This window comes from Salvelinus namaycush, chromosome 10 (assembly GCF_016432855.1).
Source record: "Salvelinus namaycush isolate Seneca chromosome 10, SaNama_1.0, whole genome shotgun sequence".
NCBI classification, from domain to species: Eukaryota; Metazoa; Chordata; class Actinopteri; order Salmoniformes; family Salmonidae; genus Salvelinus; species Salvelinus namaycush.
The window spans coordinates 47,322,209-47,339,074 of record NC_052316.1 but is presented as its reverse complement, the minus strand read 5'-3'; the positions used below and the strand labels follow the sequence as shown (position 1 = coordinate 47,339,074).

Sequence of the window (16,866 nt, the reverse complement as noted above, 5' to 3'; positions counted from 1 at the left end):
AGAGTGTAGAGACGGCAGGTAGCCTAGTGGTTAGAGTGTAGAGGCGGCAGGTAGCCTAGTGGTTAGAGTGTAGAGGCGGCAGGTAGCCTAGTGGTTAGAGTGTAGAGGCGGAAGGTAGCCTAGTGGTTAGAGTGTAGAGGCGGCAGGTAGCCTAGTGGTTAGAGTGTAGAGGCGGCAGGTAGCCCAGTGGTTAGAGTGTAGAGGCGGCAGCTAGCCTAGTGGTTAGAGTGTAGAGGCGGCAGGTAGCCTAGTGGTTAGAGTGTAGAGGCGGCAGGTAGCCTACTGGTTAGAGTGTAGAGGCGGCAGGTAGCCTAGTGGTTAGAGTGTAGAGGCGGCAGGTGGCCTAGTGGTTAGAGTGTAGAGGCGGCAGGTGGCCTAGTGGTTAGAGTGTAGAGACGGCAGGTAGCCTAGTGGTTAGAGTGTAGAGGCGGCAGGTAGCCTAGTGGTTAGAGTGTAGAGGCGGCAGGTAGCCTAGTGGTTAGAGTGTAGAGGCGGCAGGTAGCCTACTGGTTAGAGTGTAGAGACGGCAGGTAGCCCAGTGGTTAGAGTGTAGAGGCGGCAGGTAGCCTAGTGGTTAGAGTGTAGAGGCGGCAGGTAGCCTAGTGGTTAGAGTGTAGAGACGGCAGGTAGCCTAGTGGTTAGAGTGTAGAGGCGGCAGGTAGCCTAGTGGTTAGAATGTAGAGACGGCAGGTAGCCCAGTGGTTAGAGTGTAGAGGCGGCAGGTAGCCTACTGGTTAGAGTGTAGAGGCGGCAGGTAGCCTAGTGGTTAGAGCGTAGAGGCGGCAGGTAGCCTAGTGGTTAGAGTGTAGAGGCGGCAGGTAGCCTAGTGGTTAGAGCGTAGAGGCGGCAGGTAGCCTAGTGGTTAGAGTGTAGAGGCGGCAGGTAGCCTACTGGTTAGAGTGTAGAGGCGGCAGGTAGCCTAGTGGTTAGAGTGTAGAGGCGGCAGGTAGCCTACTGGTTAGAGTGTAGAGGCGGCAGGTAGCCTACTGGTTAGAGTGTAGTGGTTAGAGTGTAGAGACGGCAGGTAGCCTAGTGGTTAGAGTGTAGAGGCGGCAGGTAGCCTAGTGGTTAGAATGTAGAGACGGCAGGTAGCCCAGTGGTTAGAGTGTAGAGGCGGCAGGTAGCCTACTGGTTAGAGTGTAGAGGCGGCAGGTAGCCTAGTGGTTAGAGCGTAGAGGCGGCAGGTAGCCTAGTGGTTAGAGCGTAGAGGCGACAGGTAGCCTAGTGGTTAGAGCGTAGAGGCGGCAGGTAGCCTAGTGGTTAGAGCGTAGAGGCGGCAGGTAGCCTAGTGGTTAGAGTGTAGAGGCGGCAGGTAGCCTAGTGGTTAGAATGTAGAGACGGCAGGTAGCCCAGTGGTTAGAGTGTAGAGGCGGCAGGTAGCCTACTGGTTAGAGTGTAGAGGCGGCAGGTAGCCTAGTGGTTAGAGCGTAGAGGCGGCAGGTAGCCTAGTGGTTAGAGCGTAGAGGCGACAGGTAGCCTAGTGGTTAGAGCGTAGAGGCGGCAGGTAGCCTAGTGGTTAGAGCGTAGAGGCGGCAGGTAGCCTAGTGGTTAGAGCGTAGAGGCGGCAGGTAGCCTAGTGGTTAGAGCGTAGAGGCGACAGGTAGCCTAGTGGTTAGAGCGTAGAGGTGGCAGGTAGCCTAGTGGTTAGAGTGTAGAGGCGGCAGGTAGCCTAGTGGTTAGAGCGTTGGGCCAGTAACCGAAAGGTTGCTGGGTTGAATCCCCGAGCTGACAAGGTAAACATCTGTCGTTCTGTCCTTGAACAAGGCAGTTAACCCACTGTTCCTCGGTAGGCCGTCATTGTAAATAAGAATTTGTTCTTAATTGATTTACCTAGTTAAATTAAGGTTAAATAAAAAAAATTGCAGCTTAAACTAAAAGGCCATAAGGACAATGCAAAACAAGAGGCTCTGCTGCCCCCTAGCTGTCTGTCTCTGTAATGGCAGCACTATTATTACACTATTTCAAGGTATCCTTCAAACGCTTTGAGCAATTAGACTGATGGAGTGACAGTCTTGAAGTACATGTTAACAAATAAATTACATGAAAGTGTTGGTCATATCAATTCCCAATCTGACCCTCATACCATCATGGCCACATCCCCAGTTTACAATTGGCTCATTCATCCCCCCTCCTCTCCCCTGTAACTATTCCCCAGGGTGTTTTGTTCCATTTGGTTTTAGTGATGAAATAGTGGCCATCCAGACACAATGTTGTGTGTATAGCAAGGCTGCATTTACAAAAGCAGCCCAATTCTGATATTTTGCCAATAACTGGTCTTTTGACCAATCAAATCAGATCTTTTGCCAATAATTTGGGCAAAAGATCAGAATTAGGCTGTGTTGTGTATACGCAGACAAACGTGTGAGCTTATTCACTTCCCTTCTTCAAAGAGCGTTTGTAACAGTTTAACTTTACGTTCGTCCCCTCGCCCCGGGCGCAAACCAGGTACCCTCTGCACACATCAACAACAGTCACCCACGAAGCATCGTTACCCATCGCTCCACAAAAGCCGCAGCCCTTGCAGAGCAAGGGGAACCACTACTTCTAGGTTTCAGAGCAAGTGACGTAACCGACTGAAAGGCTGCTAGCTCGCACCACCGCTAACTAGCTAGCCATTTCACATCCGTTACACGTTCATATTGGTTTTCTATCCTCTCTGCCTTCATGGATTTAAAACGAAATTACTATATAAATACTTCCTGTAGCCCACCGGGTGTCAAACATACAGCCCGTGGGTGGTTTGAGTAAAAAATATATACTTTCAAATGAATAAATGCAAATCAAAAACTGTGTAACCTTTTAAATTCTGAGCAGTTTTTTTGGGGCCTTGTCTTTTTTTTTTTTTAAACTCAATAACGTGAAAGGCCTAATTGCTAGGGTCATTGTAAGACGTCGTGCTTGAAAACGCCACGATATGTCATGGGATCTAATACTGCTGTTTAGTGGATGACCTGGGCATCAGACAGGATATATTTTCGTCAATGGAAAGTTAGAGACTTCATCTTTCTCATATGTATATCAAGGTATGGCATAAGCCCTGCACTTTTTAAATGGCCGTGTTCCTATGGGAAAGTGCACGTTTAGAGTGCTGCCATTAGGTAAACGATCTGAAAAAAATATTCTTATTTTATTGTTTTGGAACATTAATTGGCGACATTTTGTTTCAAACAGACGTTAAAAATCTCTTATTCCCCAACATGGGGACATTTGGGGGTCCCCTGCGGAAAAAAAAATAACTTTATGCTTAAGGTTTTTCTGTCCTGCTGTATTTTGGGCTCTGTAGTAGTCACATTGTAGTAGTCACCTTGTAGTAGTCACCTTGTAGTAGTCATATTTCTAACAGATCTAAGCATGTATTTGTAGGAATTTGAAACCGAAATGTACATTATGATGGTAGTATACAATATTATGCATTGTTAGGAAAATGTCACCAGAGGGAGTTGAAGTTTAATTGATAATGGACCTGCATCCATACAGTTTATTGACTGTGTCCAGTTCACAAAAAATCCTCGAAATAAAAGCAAGACAGTCAGAGAGCATCGGAAATTCTAAAAACAATAGAACTATTTTGGGCCAATTTTTACAGTGAGGAACTATAACACATTCAGTGCAGCCCTCCAGACCGTTTCTTATTATGCCTGTGTCCAGAAGACCGAATGCGCCCCCCAGGAGAATCTAGCCCATACCAACACCAATGCTTTTACATTTGTGGGTAGTGCACACTTCAGGTGGAAGGAGAGATTATTGTGAGGTATATTGAAGCAATTGAAGCAAATATGGCCAATATACCATGGCTAAGGGCTGTTCTTAAGCACAACCCAACAGAGTGCCTGGATACAGCCCTTAGTCGTGGTATATTGGACATATACCACTAATCCCAGGTGTGTCTTATTGCTTTTATAAACCGGTTGCCAATACAGTAAGGTAAGGAACTACACATTACATTGAAAATGTTGCTTTAATTATTAAATACATTCCTCCATGAAAAAGTAGTCTGGACAAAAGTCTCGTTGCTAGACAACCACAGACTACCTAGCAAGCTTATATTAAATGTATGGGAAAAAACGAGCATTAGCGCTACTTCTAGAGTGACTAACACATGCCAATTATTTATTCATGTTGATCTGAATGTTGCCATTTATTGTGTACAAGTGAGAGAGAAAAAAATGTCCCGTGTTATCGTTTGTTGTTGGCTTGCCAATGTTGTTCGTTTGTTGACTCCACGCTGCTGGGAATGGATGCCGTTCATTTAACTGGGGCAGCTGCTGCTGTGTTGTCAGAGAGAATAGTACTGCCATCGGCTCTTTTGTGTACCTGAAACATAAGACAATAACGTTAGCTAATAGTTAGGCCTAACGTTACATACCGGTTATATTGTCAGGGTACATTAGAATGGTTTAGCTAGCTAACAGTTACATACCATATGTAGCCGTTCAGCTTTATCGCGCCGCTCTTCCCTCGACTTTTTAATTACGCCGACAGACACATGATTGCACGTTGTGAATTCGGTGTCCTTCTGTATATTCCATGCCAAGCCGAGAAGGGGTCGTTGATATGTTCAAACCAGCTCCGAGTCCAGCATAACGTTAGCTGCTAATCCCATATTCTTCGGCATTCGTGTTTCTCACTGAACAAATACAACTCCCGTAGAATAACGTTCAGCTCCATTTTTTTTGTATTCCCAAACTCACAATATATCCCTTTCTCGACACACCAGTCAGTGAATCAGCTAAGTGCCCACTTTGTTTGTTTCACGATGTTATTTTCGTTTCGTTTTCTCTCAAATTTATCTAAATGCTTATTTTGGACATCGGCAATTTGAACTATTGTTGATATAGCCATTTTATCAACGTGAAAAGGCTAAACGTCATGGTATACGGTATCACGTACACGCGACTAAATGCTGTTTTAGCCAATCAGTATCCAGTATCCAAACCAACCGGTTTATGAAACGTCTATAAACATTCTCAGCGCGGGAATAGTTCTGCCATCAGCCAATCGTTTCGCAGATACGATTGACTCCCATCCCCGTTTGTGATTTGTCAAGGATTTACACAATTCCCTCCGACGATTGGACGAAAAAAATTTTGGGAGCTTCTCTTCGTTCTTCCGGTTTGTATGTTGTTGAAAAGAAAAGACGAATGCCTGGAGAAAAAAAAAATACTCTACGAATACGGTATTTTAGCATGTATTTTTTGCGAATGTATCGTCAAAGCTTTTGTCGATAAAGCTTTCACAACTTAATTTGGGATTCTATAAATATTGTAAGAATCTTAAGTTGTTCACCCAATGTTTGTTTAGCGATAGCTGCAGCTAGCAAGCCATCCTTAGCTAGCTATTTTGCAAGGTTAACCATCTGGATATGCGATCAAAATTAAACATTAACGTTTAATTTAAGAGCTCGACTGTGGTCGCTGCCATCGGTTGTGATACTGTCAAAGCAGAAAGACACATTCTACAAAGCAGTGCCTATTCGGTGATTATCTAGTTACTCATAACAGCTGTAGTTAGCTAGGGTTTCACAGTAACTAGCTTACTATAACCATATCCGCCAATACAAATTTGCCTGGTTAAATATTTAAAAAAAACTAAAGATATCTACCCTAGCGTTACGCTTGTTTACACTGAGCTACAAGGGGTTTGGAACGCAATCATGGTTACATTAGACAACTTGGAGCTGGCGGGAGATATGGGTCGGGTAACCTAGCTCAATGCAGAGATGGGATATGTCAATATGCCACTGTACTCCAAATGTGACCTTTATCCACACTGCAAGTAGTGTTTCAGTCTTCTCGATGGGGCATTGTGGATAAAGGTACAATTTGAAGTACAGTGGCATATCCCATCCTAGCCCAAGATGTACTCTTAAGGAGCCTAACGTTACCGTTGCTCCTTAAAGTGCAATGACTTATTTACAGAGGTAGGATGACTCTGGCAGCCAAATACAAAATCTAAACGTGAATCGATTCTCAATTGCGATATAGTTCTAGAAATATAAAGCCCTTTACTTTCATATTACATTAACATTATTTCACAAATGCAAAATATACAGTTTTACCCGACAGTATTTTTCAGTAACAACACGTTTCTGGTGGCCTTCTTCCTTTACACACAGGTGTTCAGAGCATGCTAGATAGCTAATTACCACAGGTGTTTCCTCTGTCTTCCGTCAGTCTAACTAGCGAATAGCATAAGCTGGTAACACAACTTGCTAAGAAAAGACAAACTAGCTTTTTGCAGATATAATAAACACAAACTAATAGTGTAATTATAGAACGCTTGTGGATTTCTATTAAGAAGCAAAGTGGGAACTGCGTCGTAGTCATCAACATTGTTGCATGTGCTGCATTGACCATGCAGACTGAACGCAAGTGTGTGGTAGTCAAGTGACAATAAATGGCTCCTTGAGTGACTGGGTGGGGCTAGGTCTGTGTGGAAATCAGGGGGTGGGGCTAGGTCTGTGTGGAAATCAGGGGGTGGGGCTAGGTCTGTGTGGAAATCAGGGGGGGGGGCTAGGTCTGTGTGGAAATCAGGGGGTGGGGCTAGGTCTGTGTGGAAAGCGGCATGGAGAGAGAGGGGAGAGAGTAGGGAAGTATAAAAAAGAAACTATTAAAATTGACATTACACACAGTGTATCACATTTAACAAACCAAACATTAAAATACTGTTATAGAAGGTAAAGTAAAAATCCGGTCCGTGCATCAATACCGGTATATTGTCAAATACGGTATACCGTCTAGCCCTAACTGAGAGTCACGATCAAGGGATAATCCCACCCCTGCATTCAGATATGTTTTCCGACTCATATCTCGCACCGTCTCCATGTTGTCTTAATGTAACCATCCATGATTGCGTTCCGACCCCAATGCAGCTCAGTGTAAACTAATGTAACGGTAGGGTGGGTATCTTCTGGTAAAGTAACTAGCTAGCTAGAATGTGCCACCATATTTTTTCATAACGTCTGAATTTCCTAAATCACTCGGAACATTCATTGATCGCAGACAGAGCAATGATATGTAAAAATGCTTCAGCTTACACGCATTTCCGTTTCACACAAAGGTAGCTAGCTCTGTGTGAATGAAAGACAGGATACTGAGGTTAGTGAGATTCTCTAGAGCTGCCGGAATGGGCTTTTTCTCCATTCATCTTTACTTGATTCCAGGGCTATGACAGAGTGGCAGCCTATTGGTTAGAGTGTTGGACTAGTTGCTAGATCGAATCCCCAAGCTGACAAGGTAAAAATCTGTTGTTCTGCCCCTGAACAAGGCAGTTAACCCACTGTTCCTAGGCTGTCATTGTAAATAAGAATTTATTTTTAACTGACTTGCCTAGTTAAATAAAGGTTCAATAAAATGTAAAAAAATATGACGGTCATGAAATTTGTGTGGACTGTCATGTGAATTCCTCACGTCCTCTCTTCTCAAAACCTATTGGGGGGAGGGACCATGGACCTTATCCGCCAATACATTTGACGAGATAAGGGGAAAAATGATTTGAGAAAGAGGCTTGTGATCTCTTTTAAAAAATATATATATAATGGTTGTTCAATCCTTCTCCCTTCTAGGATAGTGAAAGATGAGTTCTCAGCCATTTTCTACAGCTGGAATGCCTGCTCAGAGTAATCCTGGTGGAAAGCCGGTCTCTATCAATCAGTCATCCAACCAGACAGGTTAACATTATATTGAATATTGCGTGTTCCTAATGGCATACTATTCCCTATATCAGGAATTTTTGGGGCCGGGGTCCCCTTTTATGATACTAAATTCATCAGGGAACCCCTCATAATCAGAACACAACTCGAGTAAGGTAAAAAGAAAAAATAGCCTACAAGGAGTTTTACTACGGCAGTGCATGGCCGGACGAACCAAGTCTTGGGCCGTGGGAAGAAACATTTTAAAGGCCCACCTCTTGGCATTGGAGATAAAATTTTGCAGTTTTCAAGCAAATGTCCTGCAAGTCTTTAAAAAAATGTCCATGCGGCAGAGACAACTTTGAGATTTTACAGTACTGTGGATACCAATATCCCTGTGAGTCTCCAGGCCTATGTTGCCCAGGGTTAAGGACATAAATTGTAAATAAGAAAAAAAGGCACTCCTCTTTTCCCATATGTGAGCCAACCACATCACAATCATATCAAGTATCATAGTTAATTCTATTTAACTTTGCTGTTAAATACTTTAAGATTTTTTTTTACTTGATATGATTGTGATGTGTGGTTGTCTCACCTAGCTATCTTAAGATGAATGCACTAACTAACTTAAGTCGCTCTGGATAAGAGTGTCTGATAAATGGCTAAAATGTCATGTAAATGAATAATGTAAATGTAAATGAATAATGTAAATGTAATGTAAATGAATAATGTAAATGTAAATGAATAATGTAAATGTAATGTAAATTAATAATGTTAATGTAAATGAGTAATGTAACTTTAATGTAAATTAATTACGTTAATGTAAACGAATAATGTAAATGTAAATGTAATGTAATGTAAATTAATAATGTAAATGAATCATGTAAATGAATGTTACATTGTATGGTATTACACCCTCTGAACTTATTCTACGGATCCCTTGGCCAGAATTCATTTAATATGTTAATAATAATAAAAAATATATGATTGTGTGTGTATATATATATATATATATATATATATATATATATATATATACACTGCTCAAAAAAATAAAGGGAACACTTAAACAACACAATGTAACTCCAAGTCAATTAAACTTCTGTGAAATCAAACTGTCCACTTAGGAAGCAACACTGATTGACAATAAATTTCACATGCTGTTGTGCAAATGGAATAGACAAAAGGTGGAAATTATAGGCAATTAGCAAGACACCCCCAATAAAGGAGTGATTCTGCAGGTGGTGACCACAGACCACTTCTCAGTTCCTATGCTTCCTGGCTGATGTTTTGGTCACTTTTGAATGCTGGCGGTGCTTTCACTCTAGTGGTAGCATGAGACGGAGTCTACAACCCACACAAGTGGCTCAGGTAGTGCAGCTCATCCAGGATGGCACATCAATGCGAGCTGTGGCAAGAAGGTTTGCTGTGTCTGTCAGCGTAGTGTCCAGAGCATGGAGGCGCTACCAGGAGACAGGCCAGTACATCAGGAGACGTGGAGGAGGCCGTAGGAGGGCAACAACCCAGCAGCAGGACCGCTACCTCCGCCTTTGTGCAAGGAGGAGCACTGCCAGGGCCCTGCAAAATGACCTCCAGCAGGCCACAAATGTGCATGTGTCAGCATATGGTCTCACAAGGGCTCTGAGGATCTCATCTCGGTACCTAATGGCAGTCAGGCTACCTCGGGCGAGCACATGGAGGGCTGTGCGGCCCCACAAAGAAATGCCACCCCACACCATGACTGACCCACCGCCAAACCGGTCATGCTGGAGGATGTTGCAGGCAGCAGAACGTTCTCCACGGCGTCTCCAGACTCTGTCACGTCTGTCACATGTGCTCATGTGCTCAGTCTGAACCTGCTTTCATCTGTGAAGAGCACAGGGCGCCAGTGGCGAATTTGCCAATCTTGGTGTTCTCTGGCAAATGCCAAACGTCCTGCACGGTGTTGGGCTGTAAGCACAACCCCCACATGTGGACGTCGGGCCCTCATACCACCCTCATGGAGTCTGTTTCTGACCGTTTGAGTAGACACATGCACATTTGTGGCCTGCTGGAGGTCATTTTGCAGGGCTCTGGCAGTGCTCCTCCTTGCACAAAGGCGGAGGTAGCGGTCCTGCTGCTGGGTTGTTGCCCTCCTACGGCCTCCTCCACGTCTCCTGATGTACTGGCCTGTCTCCTGGTAGCGCCTCCATGCTCTGGACACTACGCTGACAGACACAGCAAACCTTCTTGCCACAGCTCGCATTGATGTGCCATCCTGGATGAGCTGCACTACCTGAGCCACTTGTGTGGGTTGTAGACTCCGTCTCATGCTACCACTAGAGTGAAAGCTCCGCCAGCATTCAAAAGTGACCAAAACATCAGCCAGGAAGCATAGGAACTGAGAAGTGGTCTGTGGTCACCACCTGCAGAATCACTCCTTTATTGGGGGTGTCTTGCTAATTGCCTATACTTTCCACCTTTTGTCTATTCCATTTGCACAACAGCATGTGAAATTTATTGTCAATCAGTGTTGCTTCCTAAGTGGACAGTTTGATTTCACAGAAGTGTGATTGACTTGGAGTTACATTGTGTTGTTTAAGTGTTCCCTTTATTTTTTTGAGCTGTGTATATATATATATATATATATATATATATATATAAATATATATATACACACACACACACACACACAGTACCAGTCAAAAGTTTCGACACACCTACTCATTCAAGGGTTTTTCTTTATTTGTACTATTTTCAACATTGTAGAATAATAATGAAGACATCAAAACTAAGAAATAACACATATGGAATCATGTAGTATAGTAACCAAAAAAGTTTTAAACAAATCGTATATTTTAGATTCTTCAAAAGTAGCCACCCTTTGCCTTGATGACAGCTTTGCAAATGCTTGGCATTCTCTCAACCAGCTTCACCTGTAATGCTTTTCCAACAGTCTTGAAGGAGTTCCCACAAATGCTAAGCACTTGTTGGCTGCTTTTCCTTCACTCTGCGGTCCGACTCATCCCAAAGCATCCTAATTGGGCTGAGGTCGGGTGATTGTGGAGGCCAGGTCATCTGTTGCAGCACCATCACTCTCCTTCTTGGTCTAATAGCCCATACACAGCCTGAAGGTGTGTTGGTCATTGTCCTGTTGATAAACAAATGATAGTCCTGCTAAGCACAAACCAGATGGGATGGCATATCACGGCAGAATGCTCTGGTAGCCATGCTAGTTAAGTGTGCCTTGAATTCTAAATAAATCACTGACAGTGTCACTAGCAGAGCACCATCACACCTCCTCCATGCTTCACGGTGGGAACCACACATGCGGAGATCATCCGTTCACCTACTCTGTGTCTCACAAAGACACGACGGTTGGAACCAAAAATCTCACATTTGGACTCATCAGACCAAAGGACAGATTTCCACTGGTCTGATGTCCATTGCTCGTGTTTCTTGGCCCAAGTAAGTCTCTTCTTCTTATTGGTGTCCTTTAGTAGTGGTTTCTTTTCAGCAATTGGACAATGAAGGCCTGATTCACACAGTCTGTTTTGAACAGTTAATGTTTGAGATGTGTCTGTTACTTGAACTTTGAAGCATTTATTTGGGCTGCAATCTGAGGTGCAGTTATCCTTTGCAGCAGAGGTAACTCTGGGTCTTCCTTTCCTGTGTCGGTCCTCATGAGAGCCAGTTTCATCATAGCGTTTGATGGTTTTTGCGACTGCACTTGAAGAATCTTTAAAAGTTCTTGAAATGTTTCGTATTGACTGACCTACTTGTCTTATAGTAATGATGGACTGTCATTTCTATTTCCTTGTTTGAGCAGTTCTTGCCATAATATGGACTTGGTCTTTTACCAAATAGGGCTGTCTTCTGTATAGCCCCCCTACCTTGTCACAACACAACTGATTGGCTCAAACACGTTAAGAAGGACAGAAATTCCACAAATTAACTTTTAAGAAGGCACACCTGCTAACTGAAATGCATTCCAGCTGACTACCTAATGAAGCTGGTTGAGAGAATGCAAAGAGTGTGCAAAGCTATCATCAAGGCAAAGGGTGGCTACTTTTGAACAATATCAAATATAAAATATACTTTGACTTGTTGAAAACTTTTTTTGGTTACTACATGAGTCCATATCTGTTATTTCATAGTTTTGTTGTCTTCATTATTATTCTACAATGTAGAAAATAGTAAAAATAAAGAAAAACTCTTGAATGAGTAGGTGTGTCCAAACTTTTGACTGGTACTGTATATATGTATAACTTCATGAGCTGCATTGCCTGTCTTTTCAATTGGTTAATTTTCGTTTGAGCTTAATGGCATGTTTAGGCCAGCAGTTTAGCTAGCAGCCTCCATGGAAATGTGTTATGTTTTTGGCGCCCCCTTGTGTACTAAACTGGTAATACTGTAAAACCCGGGTGTGAGATTCTGGATACTGTCCAACCCTGCTAGTTATTGAATCTTCCTAAATGGCCGAGTTGCAGTTCAAATCTATGGCAAGACTTGAAAATGGCGGTCTGGCAATGATCAACCAACTTGACAGAGCTTGAAGAATTTTTTAAAGAATATTGTGCAAATACTGTACAATCCAGGTGTGTAAAGCTCTTAGAGACTTACCCAGAAAGACTCACAGCTGTAATCGCTGCCAAAGGTAATAACATGTATTCACTCGGGAGTGTGAATACCTATGTAAATACGATTTTTATGTATTTCATTTTCAATACATTTGCAAACGTTAAAAAAAACACACAAAAACATGTTTTCACTTTGTCATTATGGGGTATTGTGTGTAGCTAGGGGTGAGGGGAAAACATATATTTAATCCAGTTTGAAATCAGGTTGTAACACAAATTAAATGCGTTAAGTCAAGGGGTATGAATACTTTCTGAGGGCACTGTACTTTCATAACAGAAATCAACACAATGTTTAGGCTATTACTGTCAAACCAAATAATGGTTTTAGAACAATCTACAGGAACATTGTGTAACAAAACCACGAAAATTAACAACGTACTTTTGTAAGAGGAAGGCGGTGTCGGTAAATTTCGGTTTATCGTCCCAACTCTAAAAAGGAGTGTACTACATAGTGAATAAGGTGCCATTTGGAACTGAACACATTTCCACAGCCCTCCAGAGTTTCTGGTAAATTCTCTCCAATTGTATGTTATGATGTTTATTAAAACTCAGACTGCTTGTGATGAATGGTTTTCTAGCAGGACCAGGTGAGGACAGTAGTGGTGATGTGGACCACCATGGTCCCCAGGACCTCCCAGCCAGCAGCAGGGGAGGACAAGAAGCCCTGTCGTTCAGAGAAGACAAGCAGGAGACTGGAGTGGTCAGACCCTACCCTCAGGTTAGTGGATACTCTAGTTCCCTCAAACTCAACTCTGGACCTTGAAGCCAGTTCCACTGTGTTTTTTCATAGTTTCCCTCTAATCAAGGACTGATTTTAAACCTGGGACACCAGGTGGGTACAATTAATTACCCTACGAGGCTCCGGACCTCGTAGGGTAAGAGTTGAATACCCTTGCTCTAGGGTATAGGATAGCTCTGGACCTCGTAGGGTAAGAGTTGAGTACCCTTGCTCTAGGGTATAGGATAGCTCCGGACCTCGTAGGGTAAGAGTTGAATACCCTTGCTCTAGGGTATAGGATAGCTCCGGACCTCGTAGGGTAAGAGTTGAATACCCTTGCTCTAGGGTATAGGATAGCTCTGGACCTCGTAGGGTAAGAGTTGAGTACCCTTGCTCTAGGGTATAGGATAGCTCCGGACCTCGTAGGGTAAGAGTTGAATACCCTTGCTCTAGGGTATAGGATAGCTCCGGACCTCGTAGGGTAAGAGTTGAATACCCTTGCTCTAGGGTATAGGATAGCTCCGGACCTCGTAGGGTAAGAGTTGAATACCCTTGCTCTAGGGTATAGGATAGCTCCGGACCTCGTAGGGTAAGAGTTGAATACCCTTGCTCTAGGGTATAGGATAGCTCCGGACCTCGTAGGGTAAGAGTTGAGTACCCTTTCTGTAGGGGATAGGATGGCTCCGGACCTTGTAGGGTAAGAGTTGAATACCCTTGCTCTAGGGTATAGGATAGCTCCGGACCTCGTAGGGTAAGAGTTGAGTACCCTTGCTCTAGGGTATAGGATAGCTCCGGACCTCGTAGGGTAAGAGTTGAGTACCCCTGGTCTAGTTGATAGTGTACATGTATTTGTTCGCTCCATAATCCCTTTTATAGTACCCTTGTTTTGACCAGTGCCCATAGTATGCAATTTGGGACGCAACCTATAATGTACAGATAACATTAACTGCACTTTCTCTATTTTCTCATTGATTGCAGGCTTTTTATTGTCTAATGTTCTATGTCCTGAATCTCCGTCAAACTCTTTAGTCCAAGACTAGGCTTTAATCTGTCCCAGAATCCACCCCGATATGTATTCACAGAGAAAGTCAATATCTTATCTCATCATCCCTCCTCAGGTCCCGGTTCAGACCCACAGCCTGCAGTCCCAGGTCCCAGCTCTGTCCCAGCAGGTGCCCAACAAGGCGGGTACACCTGGTCAACCTGTCACCGTGTCCAACCTTCCTGTCCAACTACTGCAGGCCCAGCCTGCTGCCCTCGTCGACGGGCAAATGAAGGTAAGACCTCTCCATGGCTGTTTCCCAAATTGCACTTTTTTTGCTATTTAGTGCACTACATTTGACCAGGGCTCTAATTGAAAGAAGCACACTATACACCCCCATTTCCCCCTCTTCCCTAGCCTGATCCCAGATCTGTTTTATCTATAAAGGTAATATGGTGGTATTTAAAACACCCCATTTCTCTCTCTTCACTAGCCTGATCCCAGATCTGTTTTATCTATAAAGGTAATAGGGTGGTAATTAAAACACCCCATTTCCCTCTCTCCCCTAGCCTGATCCCAGATCTGTTTTATCTATAAAGGTAATATGGTGGTATTTAAAACACCCCATTTCTCTCTCTTCACTAGCCTGATCCCAGATCTGTTTTATCTATAAAGGTAATAGGGTGGTAATTAAAACACCCCATTTCCCCCTCTCCCCTAGCCTGATCCCAGATCTGTTTGTGGTGTATAGCCAACTATACACGATGGCATGAACACATCCCTTTTTCCCCTGCCTGCTATCATCTGATTGAGAACTCACCCAGTCAGGGAGGAAAAGTTGATACCCCTCAAAAGTGTCCTAAAATATAGAATCAAAATGATTGATAGTCTATGTTATCACTATCTTAAATCAAATCTATGTGTGTTAGGACAGCAAATATCATAGAAACAAATCTATGTGTGTTAGGACAGCAAATATCATAGAAACAAATCTATGTGTGTTAGGACAGCAAATATCATAGAAACAAATCTATGTTTTCATAAAATGTTGATGTGTTTTATTTCTTCTTCTTCAGGCTGCCCTGAAATCGCTGGTGCCCAGTCGTCTCATCGCCCCAGCCTCCAACCAGGTCCAGGGGGGCCACATCCCTCTCCCCCTGCCCCTCAAGGTGCAGCCTGCCCTGCTTGGCCACATCACTGTCACCCTGGAGAGCCACATGGCTCCCACCTCCTCCATCCCTGTGGCAACCATCAGTGGACAACAGGTGACTACATAGCCTGCCGTATTCTTATTGGCTTTTGTTTGTGATCATTGCTTTATAATAACTTTCATGAATAAGCCATTAAAGGGGCAGTTTCCTGGACATAGATTAAGCCCTAGTCCGGGATCAAAACTACATCAATAGATTATCTCTGTTGAAAATGTGTTTTTAATCTAGGATTAGACTTAATCTGTATCCAGAAAAACTTATTTTATTATGGACTGATGTTTTTGACCTATTCTTATTTCAGGGCCACTCCAGTAATCGGCATCACCTCATGCCAGCTAATATCCAGATAATTAGGGCTCCTTCTGTTCCTCAACACACATTCAGTTCTCACCTACCCAGAGGTACGTACTGCGTCTCCCTAACCCATCTCCCTAACCCATCTCCCTAACCCATCTCCCTAACCCAGCGTTTTGGTTGGAGGTCTAACCCCCAGGTGTTTCATAACAAACATTCACTTCCCATTTACCCTCAACCTATATTACTGTCCGGAGGGGAAACTTTTCACATTCTATTTTTCTTGCGTGTTGCACTTCTCTGGCTCGACCTCTAGAGGGAGCTCTTACCCTCTGCCTTTCATTCTGCAATATGTTCCCCTAATCCACATTGTGCTGTCTGTCTTCCAGGGGCGGTGGCTGCAGCAGTGATGTCCAGCTGTAAAGGGCCTGCTGTTCTCAGACCAGCATCAGGGGCCAGTGTAGGCCCTGTTCAGCACACTGTACATCACATCACCCACCAGTCTATCCAGGTGCTTACCCCAGTGTTATGACGGCTCAATTGCATTATTATGGTGGGAGGCTTGTGGAGAGTTTACAGATCAAATGTTAACTTGCACACCATTGTTTTTCCTCATTTGTAGTGCAGGAAACGACTGCCCCCGGGGGTTTTGACTTACTTCATTGTAACAAAGATAACTCCTGCGTTCATGATTTTCCCTCTGTAGTTGTTTGTGTTGACAGTTCAGTCAGTTTTGTAGGGAAACATGGTGTGATTCTCTCCCTCTCTTCGTCCTCAGTCTCGTTCCCCTGTCACAAGCTCTACAGCAGTGGCCCCTATCTCAGCCACCCGGAACCAGTCCCCTGTCACAAGCTCTACAGCAGTGGCTCCTATCTCAGCCACCCGGAACCAGTCCCCTGTCACAAGCTCTACAGCAGTGGCCCCTATCTCAGCCACCCGGAACCAGTCCCCTGTCATCAACCCAACATTCACCCAGTCTGCAGAGGTGCTGCATGGGTAAGTGGCACAGTAGCTAGCCTGGCATTAAAGGGATAGTGTGAGATTTTGGCCCTTTATCTACTTAACCAGTCAGATGAACTCATTGTCAGGGCTCTAAATTAAAAATGTTCATTGGTAGCACCGGTGCTCCCAACTTTAAAAAGTTTGGAGCGTCAGAAAATAAGAGAGCGATATAGCCTAAATGAATCACAGCCACTTCTGACGCACATGTTGTGCTCTAGAAACGAATATGTAACCCTGTAAATGCATTTGTTTATTATAAAAAAAGCTAAACTGTGATGACAACATGCAAGAGATCTGTCATTCATTGACTTGCCGAAGAAGATATCCCCTTTCTTTCCCCAGATGTTTGGATGTACTGGTAAAGTTGCCAGGTTGTTAGCTAGCTAGCTAATGGGGTAACATGACTGATG

The 16,866-nt window shown here is 43.7% G+C and overlaps 1 protein-coding gene and 1 long non-coding RNA gene across 8 annotated transcripts in view; one reads left to right on the top strand and one right to left on the bottom strand.

Moving 5' to 3' along the window:
• Nucleotides 1-3,427: 3,427 nt before the first annotated feature.
• Nucleotides 3,428-4,882, bottom strand: LOC120055115. Its single transcript, XR_005477664.1, has 2 exons — nt 4,421-4,882; nt 3,428-4,314 (listed from the first exon to the last, which is right to left on the bottom strand). It is a non-coding gene; the product is annotated as an uncharacterized LOC120055115 (long non-coding RNA).
• Nucleotides 4,883-5,093: 211 nt separating this feature from the next.
• Nucleotides 5,094-16,866, top strand: part of LOC120055113 (histone deacetylase complex subunit SAP130-like) — a 47,148-nt gene continuing 35,375 nt past the window's right edge. For 4 of the 7 annotated variants that reach the window (XM_039003031.1, XM_039003036.1, XM_039003035.1 and 1 more), the window contains exons 1-8: nt 5,094-5,176; nt 7,565-7,669; nt 12,828-12,967; nt 14,086-14,244; nt 15,026-15,214; nt 15,462-15,561; nt 15,844-15,965; nt 16,233-16,450. In XM_039003031.1, coding sequence (XP_038858959.1) covers nt 7,576-7,669; nt 12,828-12,967; nt 14,086-14,244; nt 15,026-15,214; nt 15,462-15,561; nt 15,844-15,965; nt 16,233-16,450 — 1,022 coding nt within the window. In that variant the 5' untranslated portion in view covers nt 5,094-5,176; nt 7,565-7,575. Of the gene's footprint in view, nt 5,477-7,564; nt 7,670-12,827; nt 12,968-14,085; nt 14,245-15,025; nt 15,215-15,461; nt 15,562-15,843; nt 15,966-16,232; nt 16,451-16,866 lie in introns of all 7 variants that reach the window. The other 3 variants (XM_039003034.1, XM_039003033.1, XM_039003032.1) reach the window with 3 other exon arrangements.